The sequence below is a fragment of the Mytilus californianus genome, unplaced genomic scaffold, assembly GCF_021869535.1.
Source record: "Mytilus californianus isolate M0D057914Y unplaced genomic scaffold, xbMytCali1.0.p SCAF_16, whole genome shotgun sequence".
Classification (NCBI taxonomy): domain Eukaryota; kingdom Metazoa; phylum Mollusca; class Bivalvia; order Mytilida; family Mytilidae; genus Mytilus; species Mytilus californianus.
The window spans coordinates 2,076,311-2,100,956 of NW_026262648.1; the positions used below are offsets into that span (position 1 = coordinate 2,076,311).

At 33.6% G+C, this 24,646-nt stretch overlaps 1 protein-coding gene across 4 annotated transcripts; it reads right to left on the reverse strand.

Moving 5' to 3' along the window:
- Positions 1 to 852: 852 nt before the first annotated feature.
- On the reverse strand, positions 853 to 21,708 carry LOC127726055 (uncharacterized). 4 transcript variants are annotated; one of them, XM_052233392.1, is made up of 5 exons: positions 9,880 to 9,978; positions 9,018 to 9,328; positions 6,567 to 7,883; positions 5,641 to 5,854; positions 853 to 1,294 (listed from the first exon to the last, which is right to left on the reverse strand). In XM_052233392.1, exons 1-4 carry the CDS (start codon positions 9,956 to 9,958, stop codon positions 5,690 to 5,692), a joined length of 1,872 nt encoding a protein of 623 aa, XP_052089352.1. In that variant the 5' UTR covers positions 9,959 to 9,978; the 3' UTR covers positions 853 to 1,294; positions 5,641 to 5,689. The 4 variants fall into 4 exon arrangements, with proteins under 4 accessions (XP_052089352.1, XP_052089351.1, XP_052089353.1 ...); XM_052233391.1 differs by having other exon boundaries at positions 5,641 to 5,858; positions 9,880 to 9,973; XM_052233393.1 differs by lacking the exons at positions 5,641 to 5,854; positions 6,567 to 7,883; positions 9,018 to 9,328; positions 9,880 to 9,978 and adding exons at positions 17,284 to 17,501; positions 19,096 to 20,277; positions 21,415 to 21,705.
- Between the last annotated feature and the right edge of the window lie 2,938 nt (positions 21,709 to 24,646).

The window sequence follows — 24,646 nt, forward strand, 5'->3', positions numbered from 1 at the left end:
AATTGAAGTCTGGAGCTGGCATGTCAGTTAACTGCTAGTAGTCTGTTGTTATTTATGTATTATTGTCATTTTGTTTATTTTCTTTGGTTACATCTTCTGACATCAGACTCGGACTTCTCTTGAACTGAATTTTAATGTGCGTATTGTTATGCGTTTACTTTTCTACATTGGCTAGAGGTATAGGGGGAGGGTTGAGATCTCATAAACATGTTTAACCCCGCCGCATTTTTGCGCCTGTCCCAAGTCAGGAGCCTCTAGCCTTTGTTAGTCTTGTATTATTTTTAATTTTAGTTTCTTGTGTACAATTTGGAGTTTAGTATGGCGTTCATTATCACTGAACTAGTATATATATTTGTTTAGGGGCCAGCTGAAGGACGCCTCCGGGTGCGGGAATTTCTCGCTGCATTGAAGACCTGTTGGTGGCCTTCTGCTGTTGTCTGTTCTGTGGTCGGGTTGTTGTCTCTTTGACACATTCCCCATTTCCATTCTCAATTTTATTATTCGTTCATATTTCAAATTTTGGCCAGGGGGCCCTTCACAGTATCATACATTGATTGATTGTTACAATGTCTAATTTTCTGAACTTGAAATTACCAAGTTTAACTCTAGATCTGTCGTTTATCTCACATGTCTTCTATTGTCCATCAGACATTATTACAAGTTTCACTATACTCATTAATTTGAATTTTTACTGAATATACATATATTTTGAATCATGATGGTTATGCTTGCACGCTCGCTGTTTGACATAAAATTATACTACTACCATACTAGATCAAGAATGCAAGCAAGCAAATAAATAAATAGGTTTAAATAAAATAGCACTAAATGTACAAGAAAATATACACGAAATAAAACACAATGTTGTTTATTATTTTCTTTGGGGTCTAGTGATACAATTAAGTAATGCATTTGTGATTCATTTAATTACAATAAAAACAGATGCACATACAACTACAAAATTAGCACTGCAAATCATGTTCATATATAGCCGTAACCAATATAACATAAATTAAAAAGCACAAACATTACATTCAAACAAAATCATGAATAGATCAAAGAAACTTATTATTTCTAGCATGTTACCCATAATTAATTAGTGAATACATTACTCAAATTGAAACGCATATAATGGAAAAGACAATATTGGATGAATGCAGTCTAAAACAAATTTGATGATACTAAATTGGAGTCAAAACGACCGATTTTACAAAAATATTATTCTTCTGTTATTCCTTTTGCAGCAAGTTCGTCAAGGACACGTGACATATATTGAGGATCTGGATATCCAAATCTGAAAGTCACAAAAGGTTTGATATTAATGATAGTTGTAACTTAATGTGTAGGTAATTTTGGTATCAAATGAAAGCTCAAGGACTTGGGATCAACCATTGAATATGATTCTGAATATCATAACGCTTCAGCAGTGTTAGAAAGAAACATTTATCTATAAGTATTATTCATAAGCACACAACACAACACAAAATTATATTTGGAATCGGTTATCTTATGTTTTACTCTGTGTAATGTTACAATCCTGAAAAGAAACACAAAGTCAATCTCTGGAATATCGTATCTAATGAGGGATACATCAAATGCGTAGGTACTGATAGATAACATGAAACGTTTACAATGGAAAAAATTAAATCATCTCTCAATTATGAACCGTTTTTATTGTAGATTGTATGGTATAGATTATGGTATGATCAAGATCTACACTGCTGCTTGTGTTGTTCTTGAATTCAGTCAGATATTGAGTCACCAAATATATGTAGTACTCTAAAGTGCAATGGGGACGCTAAAACGCGATGGTCACGCAAAAGAGCGATGGCATACGCTAAAGTGCGATGGTTTGATACGCTAAAGTGCGATGGTCTGTGCTATTCATTTGAACACGCTTAAGTGCGTTTTTCCGCAAAAGTATCGACGTTAGCAACGGTAAACAGCATTATGACAAGAATGTTTGTCCAGATTAAGGGTTTTACACAAGAAAAGAAAGAAGAGAGAAACAAATGATCACAATCTGGAACATTTTTGGTCGTTGCTGGAAGAGGTTACCGTATCTTAATTTGTAAAATTGTAAAAAGAAATTTAATCAAAACAGCTGGGGTGTCAAAAAATTTTCTTTGAATATACGTCAACTAGACAGCAACCTAACGGACAAATATGTAGTATCATCATAAGATTGCCAATAAGACAACTCTCTATCCAAGACCAAATGTCATTAATGTATGCAACTTTAGGTTATAGTATGACCTTTAACGCGGAGCATTCAATTTGGCTTACATCGCATAGTATTCTATTAAGACTAAAGGGCCTCAAAACAACCGGTGAAAAACAATTCAAACGAGAAAAATAGCAACGTGGTTTAAACACAAAACAATCAACGAACAGCAAATATGAAATATACCAACAAACGACTACCACTAAATTCCGAATAAACTAACTACTGCAATGTAACCATTACACTTTTTGGACAACTATCGTACTTTAAATAAAAATCAGATGTACTTATGAACTATCCATCCATCCCAAAATATCGTTCATGTATGCAACTAATAATCACACGGCATTCAACGTAAAGCCCAAGGCATGCCATGCCGCATAAAACGCTATATAGGGTTATACAATGACCAGTGTAAAAAATTCAAAAGAGAAAGACTACGGCTTGATGTATAAATAAAGCAATAAACGAAAAAATAATTGGAACTCAGCAACAAACGAAAATCATAGCCTGAACCACATTCCCGTTACACCATCGGACTTTAGCGTGTCATACCATCGCACTTTAGCGTGTTAACTGGTCTAGACCATCGGACTTAAGCGTGACCATCGCACTTTAGAGTACCATCGCACTTTAGAGTCCTACATATTTATTAGTACTAGTACATTAATAGTGGAGATTGAAGTTACACGATAGCTTAGCTTTCTTGAAAAGTCCCTCTAAATGAAGCCTGTCCCATACGAATAAATGACCAAGGTGGTGAAATGTCTACAACAACGCCGTCAGATAAATAACTCATCCACCAAATGCATGAAATATAATTGTGTTTAATGATTCTGGTAGCGTGTATAATGCTAAAAAAATTGATAATGCATTTTGCATAAAATTTAGCATTCAAATAATTAAATGATTTGCCGATAGCCCTATTTGACAGCAAACTTCCCACATTAGACTCAGCACAGCTCTCAGACAAAATTGTGGTCCACTAGCTATGCAGCCAAAATAATTTTAAGAGCAATGTCTGCCATAAATCAGTAATGTAACTTGCAGGTATCCTTGTATGTTGGAACATTTACACATTCTAATTTTATCTGCAATGTCAACGTAAATGGTCGATTCAGATGATAATGGATGAAGTTTGTCCTCCGTCTATCATGTTGACAAATCTGATATTATATTTACCTCACAGGACCTCCGTCTATTATGTTGACAAATCTGATATTATAGTCACCTCGCAGGTCCTACGTCTATTATCTTGACAAATCTGATATTATAGAGCCCTCACAGATCCTCCTTCTATTATGTTGACACATCTGATATTATAGTTCCCTCACAGGTCCTCTATGGCAAGCCGTTCTCGTCAAAACTATGTTAAACCATTTTTCGAAAAATTTACACACTGAGATTAAAAAACCTAAAACACACACTGAGAATTAAAATTTACACACTGAGATTTCATAAAAACGCACTGAGATTACAAAAAATGAAAAACACACACTGAGAATTGAAAATTACACAATGAGATTTCCAAAAGACACACTGAGATGAAATAAACTGAAAAACACACACTGAGAATTTGAAATTACACACTGAGAATTTAAAATTACACACTGAGATTTGTGCGCACTTTTTATGCGCACATATCTAATTAGCATAAATAATCTGAATCTATTACAAGCTTAAAACAACTAGGGGACAGAACTCTTTAGTCCTTCAATTTGGCGCTAAATGTTTTATAAAAAACATTAAAAATACAACGTATAGAAAAAACTACGTTACTAAAGACCAATAGAATAAGAAAAATACCCACTTACTCTCATTACAAAATATAACCAAATGGTGAAAAACTTTATTAAAATTATAAGAAAACATTGGAACAATCTGCAAAAATACAAACAATGCAGTGATTTTTTCCCCCAAGTGCCTATTATAGCATATATACGTAACAAAAATATAAAAAATTACCTTGCGAAATCAGGGTAACAGTTGAAAGACTTTTGAAAAGGGACCATGCTTAAACAGTTTTAAGCAAAAATCCCGATATACTGTTAGTAATAATCTGAATTATAGGCAAAAAAACTTATGAATACGAGTTAGCAAAAAAATTTGTGAAGTCTTGAAATTTATTACGAATGTTGGTTGTAGGAACCGCATTTCATTATAATGACAAGAGTTCGGGAGACCAAGATATTAATCTGTTGAATTATTCATCTTATGAATATTCATTTGTAATTTGCATATTAATCTCAGTGTGCATTTTTGAAATTTCATTGTGTAATTAACAATTCTCAGTGTGTGTTTTTCAATTTATTTCATCCCAGTGTGTCTTTTTAAAATCTCAGTGTGTAATTTTAAATTCTCAGTGTGTGTTTTTCATATTTTTACATCTCAGTGTGTAATTATAAAATCTCAGTGTGTAATTATAAAATCTCAGTGTGTAATTTCGATTTCTCAGTGAGTAATTTCAATTTCTCAGTGTGTTATCTAAGGTTCTTAAACCTAAGTGTGATTTTTTAAATTCTCAGTGTGAAATTTTTTCGAAAAAATGGTTTAAACATAGCTAGTTTTGACGAGAACGGCTTGCCATAGTCCTCCGTCTATTATGTTGACACATCTGATATTATAGTTCCCTCAAGGGTCCTCCGTCTATTATGTTGACACATCTGAAATTAGAGTGTCTCGCAGGTCCAACGTCTATTATGTTGACAAATCTGATATTATAGTGCCCTCACAGGTCCTCCGTCTATTATGTTGACACATCTGATATTATAGTCACCTCGCAGGTCCTACGTCTATCATGTTGACAAATCTGATATTATAGTTACCTCACAGTACCTCCGTCTATTATGTTGACAAATATGATATTATAGTCACCTCGCAGGTCATACGTCTATTATTTTGACAAATCTGATATTATAGTGCCATCGCAGGTCCTACGTCTGTTATGTTGACACATCTGATATTATAGTGCCATCACAGGTCCTCCGTCTATTATGTTGACACATCTGATATTATAGTGCCCTCACAGGTCCTATGTCTATTATGTTGACAAATCTGATATTATAGTCACCTCGCAGATCCTACGGCTATTATTTTGACACATCTGATATTATAGTTCCCTCACAGGTCCTTCTCCGTCTGTTATGGTGATAAATATGATATTATAGTTACATTGCAGGTCCGCCGTCTATTATGTTGACAAATCTGATATTATAGTTAAATCACAGGCCCTCCGTCTATTATGTTTACACATCTGATATTATAGTTACCTTGCAGGTCCTATGTCTAGTATGTTGACAAATCTGATAGTATACTTACCTTGCAGGTCCTATGTCTATTATGTTGACAAATCTGATATAATAGTTACCTTGCAGGTCCTCTGTCTATTATTGTGATAAATCTGATATTATACTTACCTTGCAGGTCCTCCATCTATTCTTGTTTTGTGATGAACATCGTTCCATGTTACCACGTCTTCTTTACCAGTTGTCCTAGAACTGCCAATCGTAAACAGTAAACGTTGTTGAAAAGCCCGCCGTAGTAACCGATGAACCTTCTGTCCCTCTGTGTTGTCTGGTATGTATGCTGTCCGCTTTGTTCCTCTGTAAAATTTACCTGGGTTTGGATGACCTTGCTTAAAGAAAATCATTAGAATTAAATATAACAACGAAAGCTCTATGCAGATCTATAAACGTAAATCTACATACTAGTACATAAATTATAAATGCAGCCCTTTTGTGTGTATAAAAAGATAAGTGGAAGATACCAAGGAGACATTCAAAACTAATAATTCGAAAAGCAACTGACAACGCAAAGTAGAAAACAATGAATACGAAGAAAAGACAAACAACCCAAAACTACATAGAACACTGATCAGCAAGAAACTCACCAAAAAATGGGGTGATCTCAGGTGATCCGTAAGGTAACAGACCCTGCTCCACAAGTGACACCCGCCATATCACTCTGTTTGTTGAAAAACACGTCCTCCAAATGTTACAAATTGGAAATAATTGTTTCATAACCATGCTTGATGCTTGCTTCAACATGAGCATTATTTTTGATAATATCTTTATATCAAGTGTTATCAAAGTGTAAAATATTGGCAAATGTAACGCGTACCCATGTTAAAATTCGCGTAGAGCATGACACCTAATTTCCTTATGAGCAACACGAACACAATTGTCCATTTTAATCTTCGGCGTTGTGCAATCCATGTTCTATTGGAACTAGAACATGGCTTTGTTTGCAAAGTGAAAGAAGATCGACATATCAGAATACGCTATACATTACTACTCTCTCTCTCTCTCTCTCTTGTATTACATCACATTTTCAAAATACTCACCGATTGTCTCCCATCAAGAAATGAATAGAAAATCTTAATGACACCACAACTTTTATAGCCCGGGAGATGGACATCTTTTTGGAAGCATTCGATCATGATTCCTTCTGGCTGATTTCCGCTGAGTTTGCCGTACACCATGTTGCACACTGGGCAGGCAGGTGTTTGTATAAAACACTTCTCAAGACATTTCTTACAAAATATATGCTTGCATCTGGAAAGCTGTTTTAATTTGGAACTTGTGAGTTCTTCCATACAAACAGGGCACGTGTCTCTTTCTCTATCGACCACACTTAGGAAGTATGATTTCCCATTGTCTTGTGTTGCCTTTAGAGACTTTATTGGGTTTAGCTTAAGGCGAAGGTTTCGTGAATGGTTTACACTTTGCTCTATGGTATGTACCATTCTTTTGTCAGGATGGACTACCATCACAGTTTTAAGCCCATTAATTGACGTTTTTGTCGTCGCAAACTTATCAATGCTCGCGCAAATCAAATCAATCACGAAATCGAACGGTGCACCACTTTTTCCAGTGCCGATTACTGGAAGAGCTATTGATTCGTATCCCATACGTTCTGTTCTTGAAAAGATATCGAATAAGAGAGATTCAAGCCCATCTACCCACTTAGTTTGCATTTGTTTGGAAAACTGAGGTACAACCGCATGAAAGATATGTTTACATTTCAATTTCCCTGTTACTGGAGTAGGCTGAAAAGCCCAATTAGGAATGCTCAAACACATTTGTCGCAGACAATCTTTGCATACATCTAGTAGAGGGCCTCCTTTTTCAGCAACAATTTTAGCAACAATACCGCCGCTTTGTATTGAAGAATCTTCACTACTGAGTATCACATCTACAGTTAGATCTACAATACTCTCCTTTGATGCTATGATTTCAATAAAAGAAGTATCCTCTTTAATATTAAAGGCGGGAGTATTTTGATCCGGGATAGCCTCTGCGACTTTCAATATATTCTGGTCTGCTCCAGATGTTGCACATGCTACATTAATAGTTTGTACATCTGTATTTTTCTCTTCACGGAGATCAAATTCTGAAACACGTTCACACGATTTACCAATTTGAGATGAAACGTCGTGGTCCGGAGACTTCTTTGCTATTTCATTAATAGATTTCGAACCTGCAGCTGAATTATGATGAGTGTCAGATTTATGTGTTATGGTTGTGAGTAATGACGCATCAATGTTTGAGTTTCCCCCGGTTGTTATGTCGTTTGATTCTCTCTTAATCTTGCTTATAACATTAGTTTGTTTCGTCATAAACTGACTGTGTACTGTTGGTTGGAATACCGGAATCGAAATCTACAACGATATTAGTAATTTGTTTTTAATAAGATAAAATGTCGTAGGACATACTTACTGTAAAAAAAATTATCGCGTACTCGTTTATTTCCCGCATATAGGAAAACGTCAATATTTTTAAGGCATGTAAGGAAAATGATTTACTATAAATTTTCATCAATCTGTAAACGTATAAAAATAAGGAGATGTGGTATGATTGCCAATGAGACAACTATCCATCAAAGTTCAAATGAAGTGAATATAAGCAATTATGGGCAAACTTACGGCCTTCAATAATGAGGAAAAACCCATGCCGTATAGCCGGCTTAAAAAAGCCCCGAGATGAAAAAAAAAATGAAACCGTTCAATTGAGAAAACTAACGGCCTAATTCATAACAAAACAATTTACGAAAAACAAATATTACAGACATGAGCGAACCAACAACAACCACTGAAATACAGACTCCTGACTTGGGACAGGCATACATATAATGTGAAGGCACCAACCCTCCCCTAACATGGGACAGTGGTCTAACGGCACAACACAAGAACAAACTATGCGAAACGATAACGAAAAACAAATACTAGTATGAGAAACAGAAAAAACGACAACCACACAATTGCAAACTCCTGACTTGAAACAGGCACATATAGAATGTGGTTGGGTTAACCATGTTTGAAGGCACCGACCCTCCCCTAATTTAGGACAGTGATGTAACAGTACAACATAAGGACAAACTATAAAAATTAGTGGGAAAGGACTTAACTCATCAGACCGATACAAAGCAGAAAAACACAGACCGGACATGGCAGGGTATTCATACATCCCTAAAAACAAAAAAGACACAACAACACAAAGTACAGATCTGAGAGAACTTGCAGCTACTGACAACTAGTTCAAATCCATAACAACTAATAAAAAAATCATGTATCTAAGACTTAAATATCAATCAGAACACAATAATAATGAAGACTTAAAAACGAATGATGTATTATTGATATCTTATGTGAATGAAAAGGATATGAGGATGTAACGTCAATAAGAAAGCACCCAATGCCACAAAAAGTAAAAGACATCAACGAGGTCTATGCACATCCTTCAGCAATAAACGGTGTCATATGCTTGTATAAAATCTTATTATGTAAGTTGCTTGCCTGTGTTTTGTTCCCATTTAACTGAACCTCAGTTGCATTTTGTAGTTGTGATACACTTGTGAGAGTGAGACTTCGACTTTTATTATCCGATATTTTATAATCTTTCTTATCTGGCTTTAACGGTCCTTGATCTTGTCCTGCTGTTCCGATTGTTGCAGGTAAAGAAGTGGCAAAACTCTCTGAACTGATGTGTTGTTCTCTCATACTTGACTTCGGTTTTGTTTGGCTGGCATTTGCTGGTTTATTCATGCCTTCCCCAAACATTGCATCTTGTTGGTTCGTGGATTTCTTTGAATCTTTAGCCGCCATGACTAAAATGAAAATAATTTTTTTAACACTGCAGTTTGAAAACTTTCATTCTAACTAGTAGCTTTTTTTCAAGAAACAATAAGATTGGATTACAGTATAACAGTCTGCCTAATGCTAGTATGTACGAGGCAAACTGGCAGAGTAATACATTCAAACATAAAGTTTATGCTCACATAACACACACACAAAGAAGGTAAACATGTTGGACATTTTTAAATATTAACATAACATTTTTATGAATACAAAAAAAAAAAGGTGTAGGATAATCTCTATTAGAAAACGACACAAGAAGACACAAAGAGGCCTCTGGCGTACAAAATTATAATCCTGGTATATATGATGAGTTTATTAACACACACAGACAAGTGTATATACAATATTAAAGCTCTGGATTATAAAAAATGAGATTGAATTTAACGATTATACTATCGAATATGTCATTAAATTGACAACACGTAGACGATAATAAATCATATCAATATCATTTTAAAACCTCTTTTTCTTTGGTTATATGTGTATCCTTTCTCGTAATATAATTATAACAAGTACTTACATTTAATCAAGCGGAATGAGAAATCACACAGGAAATTCCTATAGTTTTTCTTCCGCTTAGATTGTATATCTATTTCCATTTACAATTCAAATGTCAAGGCAAATTGTATTAAAATATCTATCTTGCTTAGTTTCGTTTTCGTAGGTTTAATCTGCATTTTAAATTTATATGCATCAATGATACGACTGGCGTAAATGAATACAATCTTTTAATAAGAGTATTGTCTATTCTTTTATATTTGATTTTTTTTTACTTTTGTGTAAGCCTAAGAAGTGAGTATCGTCGAATTTTCGTCTGTGTCACAGCGGATACAACATGAACAAATTAATTTTTGTTTTTCGACATATTATTATAATATGTGTTTTCCTAACAAACATTCCCCTGGAAACATTGCTATAAAAATTCTATAATATCTGTCCTTGTTGGAACAAACATTCGACATCGTCTCTTTATTTCGTCAGGAACAATATTGTAATATTTCATCCAGTGGAAATGATAATCCAGAAAGTTTCTTCCATTTAGAACTAATATTATATAGAATGTTCTATATCATATAATTGATAATGGAAATGGGGAATGTGTCAAAGTGACAACAAACCGACCAAAGAGCAGAAAACAGCCCAAGGCCACCAATGGGTCTTCAACACAGCGAAAACATGACATGCAGTCGTTGACACTGTTCACATTATAAACTATTTTATTCACACTTCAAAGAGATTGTCATTGCTTGAAAGCGGAAACCATAGAGTACTCTTAAGTGAAAAGCGTCTGTCGGAACATAATTCGAAAATATCAGAGTAGGATAAAAATATCGTTTAGGTGTTTATTGTATTATGATATTCATATAATAAAATGATCGATTGCAGATCACCCTATTTAGTAGGGACCTACTTTTCTATCTCATTTGGATATCATATATGAGATGAACATACTTAAATTCATTATTATGTAAAGAAGAAACATAATATAGAGCGAAAGTTTAATCTCCCGCCTTTTTTAACTTAAAGGCCTTCATTTTTTTGGTCTGTTCAAAAATATATCTATAAAATTCCAAAAAGACGTTATTCAATTAAAAAATTAGACATTTGCGCAAAATATCTTTCCCATAACAAGCATTTGACCGTCCATATAACAACAGTTTGTCCGAACTGAGCTTAACAAAGGGTGACACAACAAGCGTATTCGTTCATATACCAAATTTTGGCCAGGGTACCTCTCAAAGTAACATAAATTGGTTGATTGTTACAATGTCTCATTTTCTCAATTTGAGATATTTTAACGCTGTCGATTATCCCACGTGTCTTCTATAATGCAGCAGACATCACTACCTCATAAATTTGTGTAATTATTATCGAATATGCATGAAATTCAATTTGTAACTATGAAAAAGAGCCGTCGGCATTTGAAATGCGATACCCTTATATCTATTGGTATGAACAATTCATAGATAATATATAAACAGTTTATATTTCATTTCAATGTGTAACTGTGTAATCATATCATATTTTAATGGGTGTTAATGTGAATGTTATGTTGCACATCGCGGACTTTATTTGGAATAATAATGTTCTTTATTCTTACTATTTGTCTTGATAGAGATAAACCACTGCATGATTCCGTCAATGCTTACCATCTGGACACTTCTATCATTCTTAATTTTGATACTTTTACTCTCAAAACCATTAATCTTTTCCTTTATTCTACTTTTCATTATATACACGAAAGGCTAACTTGACATGAAATTCATATAATACATAACATGGTTTATCACAAAATTTTGGACAGTACAACAGACAACACCACCCACCAATATTCTGATTCCTCCGGAAAAAACATAAACAACAACGAACAACACATGGTTCAGATAGCTTGAATCTGTACAGGCTACAAATGAGGCGTACCGGTTTAAGTTTACACAAACTCCCCCTTGCATATATCTAAACCATAATGAAAAAGTAAAACAAACAATAAAAAACTTGCGCAGTACATATGGTACAGCTATCGACAGGATGACCACTGATTTGAAAAATGATATAAAAGACAGCACATATATTTGACACATCACGCAAATGTTTTATTGCACTCAAAAATACAACAAATACAGGATTTAAATAAGCTATTCGCAAACATATAGTGAGATCATACCGTACGTTCAACACATGAACGCTTCTAACTGAACTTTTCAAGTAATTTCCTAAACGAATGACTATCCATTTACCTCAAGTTGCTAAGAACTTAAAGGACTACAGATCGAGGATGATTGTGACCGTTTAGAAAGGACTACAGATCGAGGATGATTGTGACCGTTTAGAAAGGACTACAGATCGAGGATGATTGTGACCGTTTAGAAAGGACTACAGATCGAGGATGATTGTGACCGTTTAGAAAGGACTTTGCTAACTAAAATAATTTTTAAAACAATTAAAGATGCATGACTAGGCCGACAATTTTTCACATATTATGCGCCCATAATGAAGCGATATAAACAAGCAAATAAATATTAAGTAAATATTATAAATAAATAAATACATTCAAAATAACATAGCACCACACGTACAATAATCGACACAAAATGAAACACTGTTTATATTCTTTTTGTTTTTCTTAAAGGTTTTAAGATACAATATAGTAAAGCAATGATGATTGATTAAAATAATTATTCTCATTATATTATATGATTTAAAAAAAAATAAATACATCTACAAGGATAGCACTGTAAATAATGTAAAACCATTAAAATATTATAAGCAAAAACTTGACAAACAAAATCTTGTTATACACCAAAGAAACTTAAAATGTCTTGCATTTATATCTCTAGTAATACTATTTTCTATGATTCTCTAAAATCAACTATTTCAAAACCAATACATTACTTTAAAATATACCCAATCACGGAAACGTCTTTCAATCTTAGAATAGAGACATATACTTTTCTTTCAACAATAATGATACATCGTTCCTATTTGCTTGTAACATCCACAAAAAAATAGTAAACGTAGTATTCGTACTGAAACATGTTTGATTGAAGAGACAATTGCATCAATTGAGTTGTGGAAAGGATGTTATGTTTCATGACAAGATATTAACAATGCTATTCTTCTGTTATTCCTTTTGCTGCAAGTTCGTCAAGGACGCGTGAAATATATTCAGGATCTGGATATCCAAACCTGGAAGAAAAAAATATAACTATGTAATAGCTTTATCAAATACACACTTTAATGAAACTTTTATAAATTTGATGTACCATATGCTAGTTTTGGATTTATTATTCCTCAGCTCTAAACAAATTATTAGACATATTCGAAATCTATATCTTAGTGTATTGTGTAACAATGCAGGGACCGTTCGCGGTTTTCTTCGTAGTGGAAGGATCGAGAACAATGGGACTTGGTCCAACTGTTGAAACCCTCTACTATCTAAATGTCCGTTTTACCATCATAAAATGCTTCAAATATTTAATAGATCTTGCAAAGAATGAGTGTTTCGTTGTTTGGGTGTTGCATTAAATAGTTTGGTAAGTCTTTAAATGGTTTGATTCTTTTCGATCTACAATATTTGTGCTGATGCTGTCACCAAAAGATTTTGTTTTGATGTATCTTCTGACTGGTTTGATGTAGTCGCTCTGTAGTATGACCGGCACCAGTCCCTCAAATACTTGGTAGAATATGACATAAAACTAAAGATCAAAGTTGAATAGAAATTAACATTGATGAAACAAAAAGTTGTCATAACCAACTAGGGAACACTTATGCATAATAAGGGAAAAAGTAAAGTTATATCATAATGCTTGTACAAAAACAACTGGCTGCCGCTTATATTGATATAGAGTCTAACAATACCTACTGGTAGTAAAACTAGAAACAATTATAAACAATTATGCAGAGAGGACGGCGAGTTATTGTATCGTTTAAATTATCGTTTTCTCCCCTTCTAACTTATGACTTCACAACTTTAACAACAGGGTCCAATGTGTCCCTCCTTTGTTGTAATAGTCCTTTATGGTCATAAAGAAACCAGTTTGATCCTACGCTTCTTTCCATGAATATAAATAGTTTTGGGAATTTCGATTATCATTTGCTTATTAAGCATGTTCTTGTATTTTATCTTATATGTATACACTTTCCAATTAACTCTTTATCGCATGTGGAGCAGGAACTGCTCACCCTTCCGCAGCACCTGATATCATCACCGGTTTTTGGTTGGGTATGTATTGTTCAGTCTTAAGTTGTTTATGTTGTATTTTATATGGTGTTATTTGACTTTTGATCGTTATTCGTTTTTTTTTGTAGTCATGGAATTGTCCGTTTGTTTTTTACTTTCGAGTTCGAATATCCCTTTGGTATCTTTCGCCTCTTTTTTATGGAAGAAAATACGTTTTTTTTCGAAGAAAGAGTACGGTAAACGAAATCTGAGTGGATACTAATGGACATTAAAACATCAAAACCGTAGAAGGATAGGTATTAGTACACCAACAAGATATAAAAATAACTGAAGTCAACGTACAATTTAGAAAGCTAAACTTCGAAGCTGAGCTACTTTAATTTTACTGAAATCCGAGGTTTAACAGCTGTTAAGGTAACAGGTACGTAAATGGGCAATCTCACGGATTTTTATGAAATTTTTAAGCAATTTGAGGATGTGAAACTGCATATGAATATCGAAAAAAAAGTAACTTTTATACTTTCGAATATATGGCAAATTGAATATTCTGTATGAAGATGTATAAATGTATAGGATGCACGTAAATATCGAAAAAAAAATATTGAAAATTTGACTTCAAATTGCTTTTTCCCAAAAACGTGTCCTACGAATTTTCTTTATATGTTATTGCCACAAAAAATTCCGTTTTATTGATATAAAATTAAAAGGGGGTCACCGAATTCATTTTTCCTGTATAAATCATTCAAGTGTCTTTGTTTTATCTAAAAACGTCGAAAAATAAGATTTCTAGCCACGGCATACGACTATATTTAGTGACAATTTGAATGTTTTTAATCAATTAATAGAAGTTCCTGTGTATGTTTCTTGCACAAATGCATGAATGTCAACGTATATCTTCGTTTCCTGCTTTACCAAGTGTGTAGAATCTAGACGCTACCGTGTTTTTACCTCCAAATTGATGAGTTCAAGTGCTACCATTGGTCAAGAATAATGTATTCGGAATGGGCGTGACTTTAATCTACCGATAGATGGCGCATCCTTGTTATCACAAATGTTGGCTTAATCTGCCAAGGGTGGAGAGGAGGGAAGTGGATCGTAACCCTTGGCTACCGAAGATGCAGTTGGCTTTTTGTAAAGATCATAGTATGGTGTAGAACTGGCTGTATGTATAGTGTTATTTGTTTCATGTTCAATCGGATATAGATGGGATCTACATAGGCGACATTTTTTTAATTTTAATTAGTGACAGGCAAAGACAACCTCAATTAAGTTGAATTGAAGTTACAGGATAGCTTCTTACTCAGGCACACGCTTTACAATTTAATATTACGATGCTATTGTCGTTGTTGTTGAAAGTAATATCCGGCAAACAGCTATATTAACTTCAAATACTTTTTTATAACAATCTTATGGTAAAGTCCACACAGAAATATTCATTATGCCTCACTTAGATTCCAAATTATATACACACTTTTTGGCAACGCATTAAATCTTTAAAAACTAGATCGTATTTCTTGTTTTTTAGCCTACCACTATTCACGTCTACTTGTACTATTCCCAATTAAACCAGATGTAAACATTCAACTCTCAAACTATAACCATTGTTCTGCTTGATTATTTATTCAAATGAAATGCCGTGAATGTGAAAGCGGCCTATTTTTCAAACATCTTGGGATCGAGTCTCCATGTCTATCAACCTTCTTTACTATACGCATGGTAAATACTTTTAACATGCTATTCCAATTTAAGATTTTAACAACTCTGTGTTAGTGTATACAGTCATGAAGGCTATATAAGAAACAAAGTAGTGCTATAGTTTCAAAGATTTACCAACTTTTGAATTCATGTACTCAGTTCGGTAACATATATTCAAGATCCCTTTGCAGAATTGTTAGTAAACATATTTGGCTTAGAAAGTTACCTATTTTTTTCATACATTTGTCGACACATAGATGATGTGTAACGTAAATAGCAGGGCTCAGGTTAAGCAAGTTAGTGGTCGTAAATAGCAGGGCTCAGGTTATGCAAGTTAGTGGTCTAGACTGTTAAGGGTTTTTTTTGTGTGTGTATTCTTCTTTGAAGACATACGGTATGATCGGTATAGGTAAAAGGTAGATTTGTGTGAATTTAAAACTGGTTTAGCTCACCCCACATTTCGCGACGATCAATAAAGCAATACATGCTATTAATACCATGCGTTGTTTGTCATTGTTGCCTTTGTACGTTTATTTTCCGAGAGTGGTCGTTTTTTGTTGGTTGATGTTGTCAGGTTACTACTGTCTTAAATCCTATTATACCTTAAAGCAAAACACTGCATGTGAGAGCGAGAGAAAACATGTTGACATTATACAAACTTAAATATGCAGGCTATGTCAGAAACATAGCAGTACTTTCACATTTTTCGACAGTCCCATTTCAAGAAATATGTTCTTAACAATTTGACAGTTGATCCCACCCTTATACAGAAATTTTAGTGTTAAAATGTCTAGATCCTTAACCCCTCTTTGAATAATAGGTTGAAAGATCAAGATCACTTCTTCCAATGTATATCACCTACAGTCATATTGAGAGTTAATTAAATACAAGTTTCTTATCTGAAACAACTAAACAATTTTAACAGACTGAATTTCACATTTTCTTCATATATACCAATACAGCTTGAGTATCCTGACTTTTTGTCAGAATGTTATAATTTTTTTGAATTGTTTGAAGCCTGCCTCATTCGAAAAAAGTTAGCTAAAAGAGGTGTGTAGTTGACGGTCATTTTTAAAACGCATACATAGAATATAATTTGGTTTTGTGTTAAAAGCATCGTATGTTGTTGGGCTTTTATATGCATGATAAAAACTTTCAATATTCATATTATGTTTGTTATAAACAATTTTGTACTAAATTAAAATAGGATTTACAGTTTGCCCATCTAACACAGATTGTCGCACTTACTAATACATCGCCCACCAGACAAATCATAAACCTCAATATATCAACATTGTCATTAAATTTCATTACGAACCCCTAAAACAAAGTCCCAAAATATCAAAATTACTCCAATCCTATGTTCTTTTTCATATTGCACCCCATGATTATGCTCTTTTGGTTGCTACAATACAAACATGTATACATATATACATTTTTTTGTAGCAACAAAAAACCCAGTTGTGACAGTTAACATTTTAGCATATAACAACGAACGAAATATATACCCTCAGACAGAAGTTTGACTATAACTGTGACCAGGTTTACCTTGCAGGTCCTCCGTCTATTCTAGTTTTATGATGAACATCATTCCATGTTACCACATCTTCTTTTCCAGTTGTCCTAGAACTACCAATTGTAAAGAGAATACGTTGTTGGAAGGCGCGTCTCAGTAACCGGTGAACCTTTTGACCCTCCGAGTTATCCGGTAAGTATGCTACCCGTTTCGTTCCTTCATAACTTTTACCTGGATTTGGATGACCTTTCTTTGAATGATAAAAGTTAGTCATATGAAACGAGTTTCTTTAGATTTTAATGTTATGGAAATTATTGAACCAATGCATGCTTATATACTAAGCTAAGTCCTGCATGCACGTGTTTTTTTATAATTATTATAACGTATTATCGACACATAATATTTCATTTAGTGATTGTTGATATCAAGCTGATTAACTTTCGAGTTAGTTGTCGAAGTTTGCCGGATCGTGACATTGATAAACAATCAACACAAAGCACGTGGAGCTCGTGACAAATAAGTGAAGTGAAAGAGCCATGCTATTTGTTTTGTTTTTTGTTTTTATATTTTCCATTCGTTCTCATTTTTTACTTAATCTTTTCCTAAACAGTTGCTAAATGGTTTGTTGTATTAGACTTGTTCTTTCATAGTCAATTATTACTATTTACCTTCCAGTATACGTTTAATTGTTTACATTCTTTCATCTAGTTTTTCTCCTCGCACTTGCGCTGTGCGGTGGCCGAAGTTCTAACGAGAGGTCATACAATTAAGGTCACTGCATACGGGAAAATATCGGCGAATTAGTATACAGGAAGACAATAATTCAATATCAGTATATTTATGAAGATTAAGATGATATACAGGATTTTCTTTTACAAGGAAGTTAACGTACACTTGTTATATAGTAACACTTCACATTCGTTTATAGAAAACATTCAACTTTTTTTTTAAATTTGAAGTTTCATTTGACTTTAAAATCAATTATTAAAATATAATAACTATTTTGCAAAAGAAAACCCTAACTGGTTAAGCAAATAGATCAAATAGACATTACATTGAATACAACTATAATGCAATGTCACTCCCTCTACACGAGGCATCGGATTTAACGTCCCCATTCTGACTGGTAGTGACTGCCTTTTCATACATCCTGCACAACCAAACAGACCCCTCACTTTGGCAAGGGTTTTACCGCCGGTTGAAGAGGACCAATCATGACCATATTTCTATTTCCCAGTCACCATTGGGGTGACTCAAAAGTATTACTTGTATTATCTATGAAAGCAATAGTCTAAACACACACTTACTTGCTTTTATGTTGCATGTGCTTTTAATAATATCTGTGATTTGTATAACTAGTATATATATTGATAGATTGTTGTTTCATTAACGTCGTCTAGTGGCAAATACTTTATGCATATATAGGACAAGAAAAATAAAGAATAAATACAGTAGGTACTAAGGTTCTGCAACGTAGGTCATTCGGGATATACGGTGGGTAAGAACTTTGTACTACAACTGGAAAATGAGGGCATGTTGGATAGGGGCAGAAATATTGCCCAGCAACAGGTCACCTACCTAAAATGGTTTGCTTGTATGTGTTTTTATAAGTATATATTCTGTTGTTCTAAGTCTGTGTGCTTTTTATTTTAAATTTCAGCTGGTCATAAGAGGTCTTAAGAGCTCATGATTCGTATAAATGTGTGTATATATGATTATCCGACTTTAAATGAATATCATACACACGTCACTTATCACTTAAGTTTTGAATGAAATCAGATGAGAATAAACAAAAAATGATAATATACTTTGTGTTCTGTTACATTCTATTTGAGAAAACTCACCAATTGTTTCCCACCGAGGAATGAGTAGAAAATCTTGATTAAGCCACAATCTTTATAACCAGGTAGATGGACATCGTTTTGGAAGCATTCCATCATAATACCTTCTGGTTGATTTCCGGTTAGTTCTCCGTATACCATGTTGCACACCGGACAAGTAGGCATTCGTTTAAAACACTCTTCAAGACATTTCTTACAGAATATATGATTGCATCTGGAAAGCTGTCTCAATTTGGAACCGGACATTTCTTCTAAACAAATAGGACATGTGTCCGTCTTTCTATCTTCAACATTTCGGATGTATTTTTTTCCGTTAACTTTTGTTGTCTTATGTGGAATCTTTGTTGTTTGCTTTGGAGCGTCATTTTGTAAAAGTTTAACTCTTTCCTCTATAATTTGCCTGACTCTTTTGTCAGGATGGACTATAATCACAGTTTTCAAACCTTTAGTGGATGTTTTGTAGGGAGATAACTGATTCACAGATTCGCAAACCAAATCAATCACAAAGTCGGTCGGTGCCCCATTCTTTCCAGTGCCAATTAATGGAACGCCTAAAGACTCGTATCCCATAAACTCCGTTCTACTGATTATATTTTTCAACAAGGATCGAAGTCCATTGGTCCATTTATCCTGATTTTGAATGGAAAACTGCGGCACAACAGCATGGAAGATATGTTTACATTTTAATTTTTCCGTAGCAGGGGTGGGTTGGAACGTCCAGTAAGCTATAGTCGAACACATTTTTCTCAAACAGTCTTTGCATACCTCTAGGAGGTGACCTCCTTTTTCAGCAATAATCTTAGCCACCATACCACCGCTTTGTATTGCAGAATCTTCACTACTAACTATAACATCGACGTCTAAATCTGCAATGCTATCTTTTGATACAATAATTTCAGTAATAGAAGAACTGATACTATTTCTTGCAGGGTTCACTTCTGCATTTGTGGTGACTGATAGTTTGGTGGCTGTAGAAGACAGTTTTGGTTTGGCCCCTAAACTAGTATCCAAGGCATTTCTATGCTCGAGAATCGAGTTATCTTTCCCATGAAATTTATTCCCTTTCAAGGCATCAAGAACTTTCCGCTTTACAGACTTCTTTTTTCCTGTTGGTGACTTTTCAACTTTTGATTGTTTGTTACTCTTAACAGACAAGCTCGCTATTAGTGAATTTTTTGATCCCTCCTGACCATGAACGAAACAAAAAAGAGACATCAGTAATAAATTAATTAATGTGAAACTTATTAACATATTTTATAGGAGTAACACTACGGGTATCGAATGTGGAGTCAGAACTGCTTACCCTTCCGGAGCACCTGAGATCAATCCCGGTTTTTGGTGCGGTTCGTGGTCCTCAGTCTGTTTTTTCTTTGGTGTTTTGTGTACTGTTGGTTGTCTTTTGGTCGTTTTTCGATTTTTTTGCCATGGAATGAATTTGAATGTTCCTTTGTTATCTTTCGCCTCTCTTTTATATAAGTTTCAAGAAAAATATATACAGAAGATGAATTGAATATGTTATAAAATACTAAACAAGTGGAATTTCTTATTTCCATTAAATCTACCATCGATTTATACAGTTATATATAGCCTACGATACAGAGAAGACTATTTCATTAAGTGTGTACGTGCGTCCGTGTGCTCGTCCATTAGTCCGTTCAACCGTACAACGCGTATCAGGTTAAAGGTTATAGTAAAGGTTATTGTAGTTGACCATGAAGTTGCAGCCACATCTTGTACACTTGTTAATTATTCAAATATATGCGTAAACGAAGATTTTAACAAATATTTCGCGATTCAGTGAACATTGAAAACTAGTAGTGCGAGTTAGTTATGGGTAACATTTGGACACATTCTTGTTTCATATTTAATTTGACAGTCCCGGAATTCATTTCCTCATAATATATTTTTTATCAATATTGAACTGGCAGTACATGAAAATAGATTTCTCAACAAGCATTTTTAATCAACGAAAACAAATGAATTAATAGCACTTCTATGATTATATCCTCTAGAAATTCATATTGTGAGTCGAAATGCGCATCTGGTGCAGACAAATTGGTACCGTTTATGTTATTTAATCTTATGCATCATTTGCAAAATTAGAAAAAAAGCCACGTTTAAGGTCTTGATCTGGCAAGCATTGCGTTAATAGTATGCGTCATAACAAGAAATCAATAACAGACAATGCATATCACGGACATTGGATTAAAGTTAACGTCGAGGAAGGAGATATTTTTGCGTAATAGTCAATAAAACCAACCAACCTTGTTGTATTGGCTGTATTAAGTATTTCTATACTATAATCTCCATTATAGGGCTTACCGGTTTTGAGAGACTTCGTGCAATGCTTGTTGGTGTCTGTTTTTCACTGATGTTGACACCTGGGTGAGAAAAAGATTGGAACAGTCCAGTTTGTCCACGAGTACCATTTTTACCCGAATCTGGAGATGATAAGATTTGTGTTGACCTTCCTCCTCCATTTGTCATAGTCTGTTCAAATATGATATCCTGTACGATTTCCTCGTTTTCCGTTCCACCAGTGGCCATTGTTGAATTTGTGGCTATGAAAAAATATCAAGATAGATTTAATAATAAATTTTTCATAAGAATATGAGAAATGTAGGCAGCTAGATAACAGAAAATTTTGACCATTCATTTGTTTGCAAAAGCATTTCAAGAACTACAAAAAATGACTGAGCATGCCTACTAGTAACTTTCAGAAAGTTAATTATTTGAAATTTGGTGATTGACCTGTCCATGTTGATTGTGTTAGAGTAATGTTAAATATGACAGTTCAGAAAGGCATGGTAGGTTCCTTAAGTTATTGGATATTAAAAGAAAATGAAGTTTCCCTTACTTGGAAGTATATAAACAAATTATTCATAGAATTGTAAACTTATAAAAGTACTCATTCGTCACCTCCAAAAATGCGTTTTGAAAAACATTTACAAACATGTTGAAAATACACAGTACTCTCAAATCTGTTAAGATTTTGTAACTTGTTAATTATAATGTTTATATAAGTGATGTTAAATTTTGTAAGGAAGATAAATTAGCTAGCTGTATATGCACAAAATGCATTTCAACTAAAACTAAAACATTTGAGCACTTCAACAAATCAAAAAATATTATTTCTTAAAACGTAATTTTGTTTGCAACCTACCAAGTATTTGAATGGTTGTATGTATGTAACCTAACTTTTTCAGCATTTGAAAAATAATGTTGTTGAGTGTATACTACATGACATTGATCGATTATTATTTGTGTAGTCCCTGTAAGTTTGCAGCAAACACGCAGGAGAAAAAAAACAATATGCAGGTTTGCAGTTCATACCAGGCATGGGGCGAATTACATTGAAATGTAATGCATTATATTACAATTACTTTGACAAAACCCTGCATTAAATTACAATTACAATTACATGCGTTTATCAAAGTAATGCATTAAATTACAATTAATTTCGAAAGTAATGCATTGAATTACACATTACATTTGTTATTTTTTTATCAAGTGAAAACAAAAATCGAACATTTTGAAAAACAACATGAAGTCACAAAAGGTTCTAGCATATGCAGTAACTGTGTTCCATTATTGAATTTAAGTATGTAAAAAGTCTTTTCAATACCACTTTTGGATTTTAACATCATAAGGGTTTTAAAGGTTTCATGATGAATGATATTTCTGACTATCCGACTGTTTCACTAAACCTATCATAGTTGATTGCTCACTGTCTTTGGTTTTATGTTACAAGGTATACTATTTGTGGTTTCTCTAAAAACAAATTACAGAGATGAATTTTAATACCCTTCCGGAGCACCTGAGATCACCCCCAGTTTTTGGTGGGGTTCGTGTTGCTTAGTCTTTAGTTTTCTATGTTGTGTCATCTGTACTATTATTTGTCTGTTTGTCTTTTTATTTTTGGCCATGGCGTTGACAGTTTGTTTTCGATCTATGAGTTTGACTGTCCCTCTGGTATCTTTCGTCCCTCTTTTAATACTTACTATAACTTAATGCTAACTTTACTTTTATAGATATTTCAGGACAGGCTTAATCTTCAAATTCCCAAATAAAAGTGATTTATATAAACTGTGAAAATTAATATTCAAATATAAATTGAAGGTAAATATGAAAATGATAATGTTCTCAGTTAATCAAGAAATCTTAAAATCTGTTTCAGTAAATCTCCGACAATCTGTTTAAGATAAATAGTATGTGAAAAAAGTAATGCCATGTAATGCAATGTAATGCATGAAATTACACAACTTTTTGAGAAAGTAATGCATTAAATTACAATTACATGTAATGCAAAAATTGCTGCATTACACATTACATGCAAATACTTGGGAAAATGTAATACATTACCATGCATTACAATTACAAATTTGCATTATCCCATGCCTGGTTAATACTCATTTGCATGATAAATTGTTTGAGGCGGACTTGCAGCACTTTTGCAGAAAACATGCAGATTCTGTTTAAAATTATTCTTGGTCTTCCTGCAAGCTTGCCGTAAATGCACATTAAGTGTTTGCTGCAAGTTGCAGCAAGATTGCGGCAGATTTGGAGCAAATGTTTTCAATAGGCTGATTGTTTTCAGTAAGTGGACTGACGTACGCTAGAACATGCAGTAGCATCAAATATTGTTGTTAACATTAAAGTCCATCAACATTCTTGATAAATTGATAAAATCTGGTCTTCTATTAACAAATACTAAAGATAAAATATAGTCTTCTATTAATATCAAAGTATCTATTAATCTCGATCTAAATTGTTTGCCTCTGTGTAACATATGCCCCATCACCCTCTAATCTGTTTATTGTACATTTATTATACTGAATGTACTGTAATTTATTGCCTTTTGTTTTGCCTTTTTTGATATTGGTTATAATGTTATCTTTGGCTAACTCTAAAACCAGGCTTAATCCACCATTTTCTACATAAGGAAATGCCTGTCAGACATATGACAGTTGTTTTTCATTCGTTTGATGTGTTTGAGCTTTTGATTTTGCCATTTGATAAAAGACTATCCGTTTTAAATTCTCCTTTGAGTTCGGTATTTTTGTTATTTTATTTTTTTTATATATCCGCTTGCTCTAAAATTACGTCCTTTTGCACCACAGCCCATTTGCGCCAACAATACGTTTGCACCACTTGCTGTCAAACTGTATAGTATCATTCCGCCAAAAATGTTGTTCTATAACAAAATCGCATAGACCAGAAGAATTCATACTGTAAAATGTTATATATTTTAAAGAGACGACCATTTTATTTTGAGGAGGCCTGGCAAGAATCATAATCAAAAATAATCTGGACAGAATATTCATTTTCAAGCTATTACCGGACAGAATATTTATTTTCTGTACACTGAAGGTAGGAGTATCATTCATTGTTAGTTCAGTTAATAATAATACATGTGACCTTTGAATTTGTCAAGTCATAACTAATGTTTGAAAGACAAAGTTGTTTTGGTTATTGTTTTTCAAGAAACGTATTATTAAGTGTCAAACTTGTCTTTTTTTCTGAAATCGGATTATAATATTAAAAAAATTATATA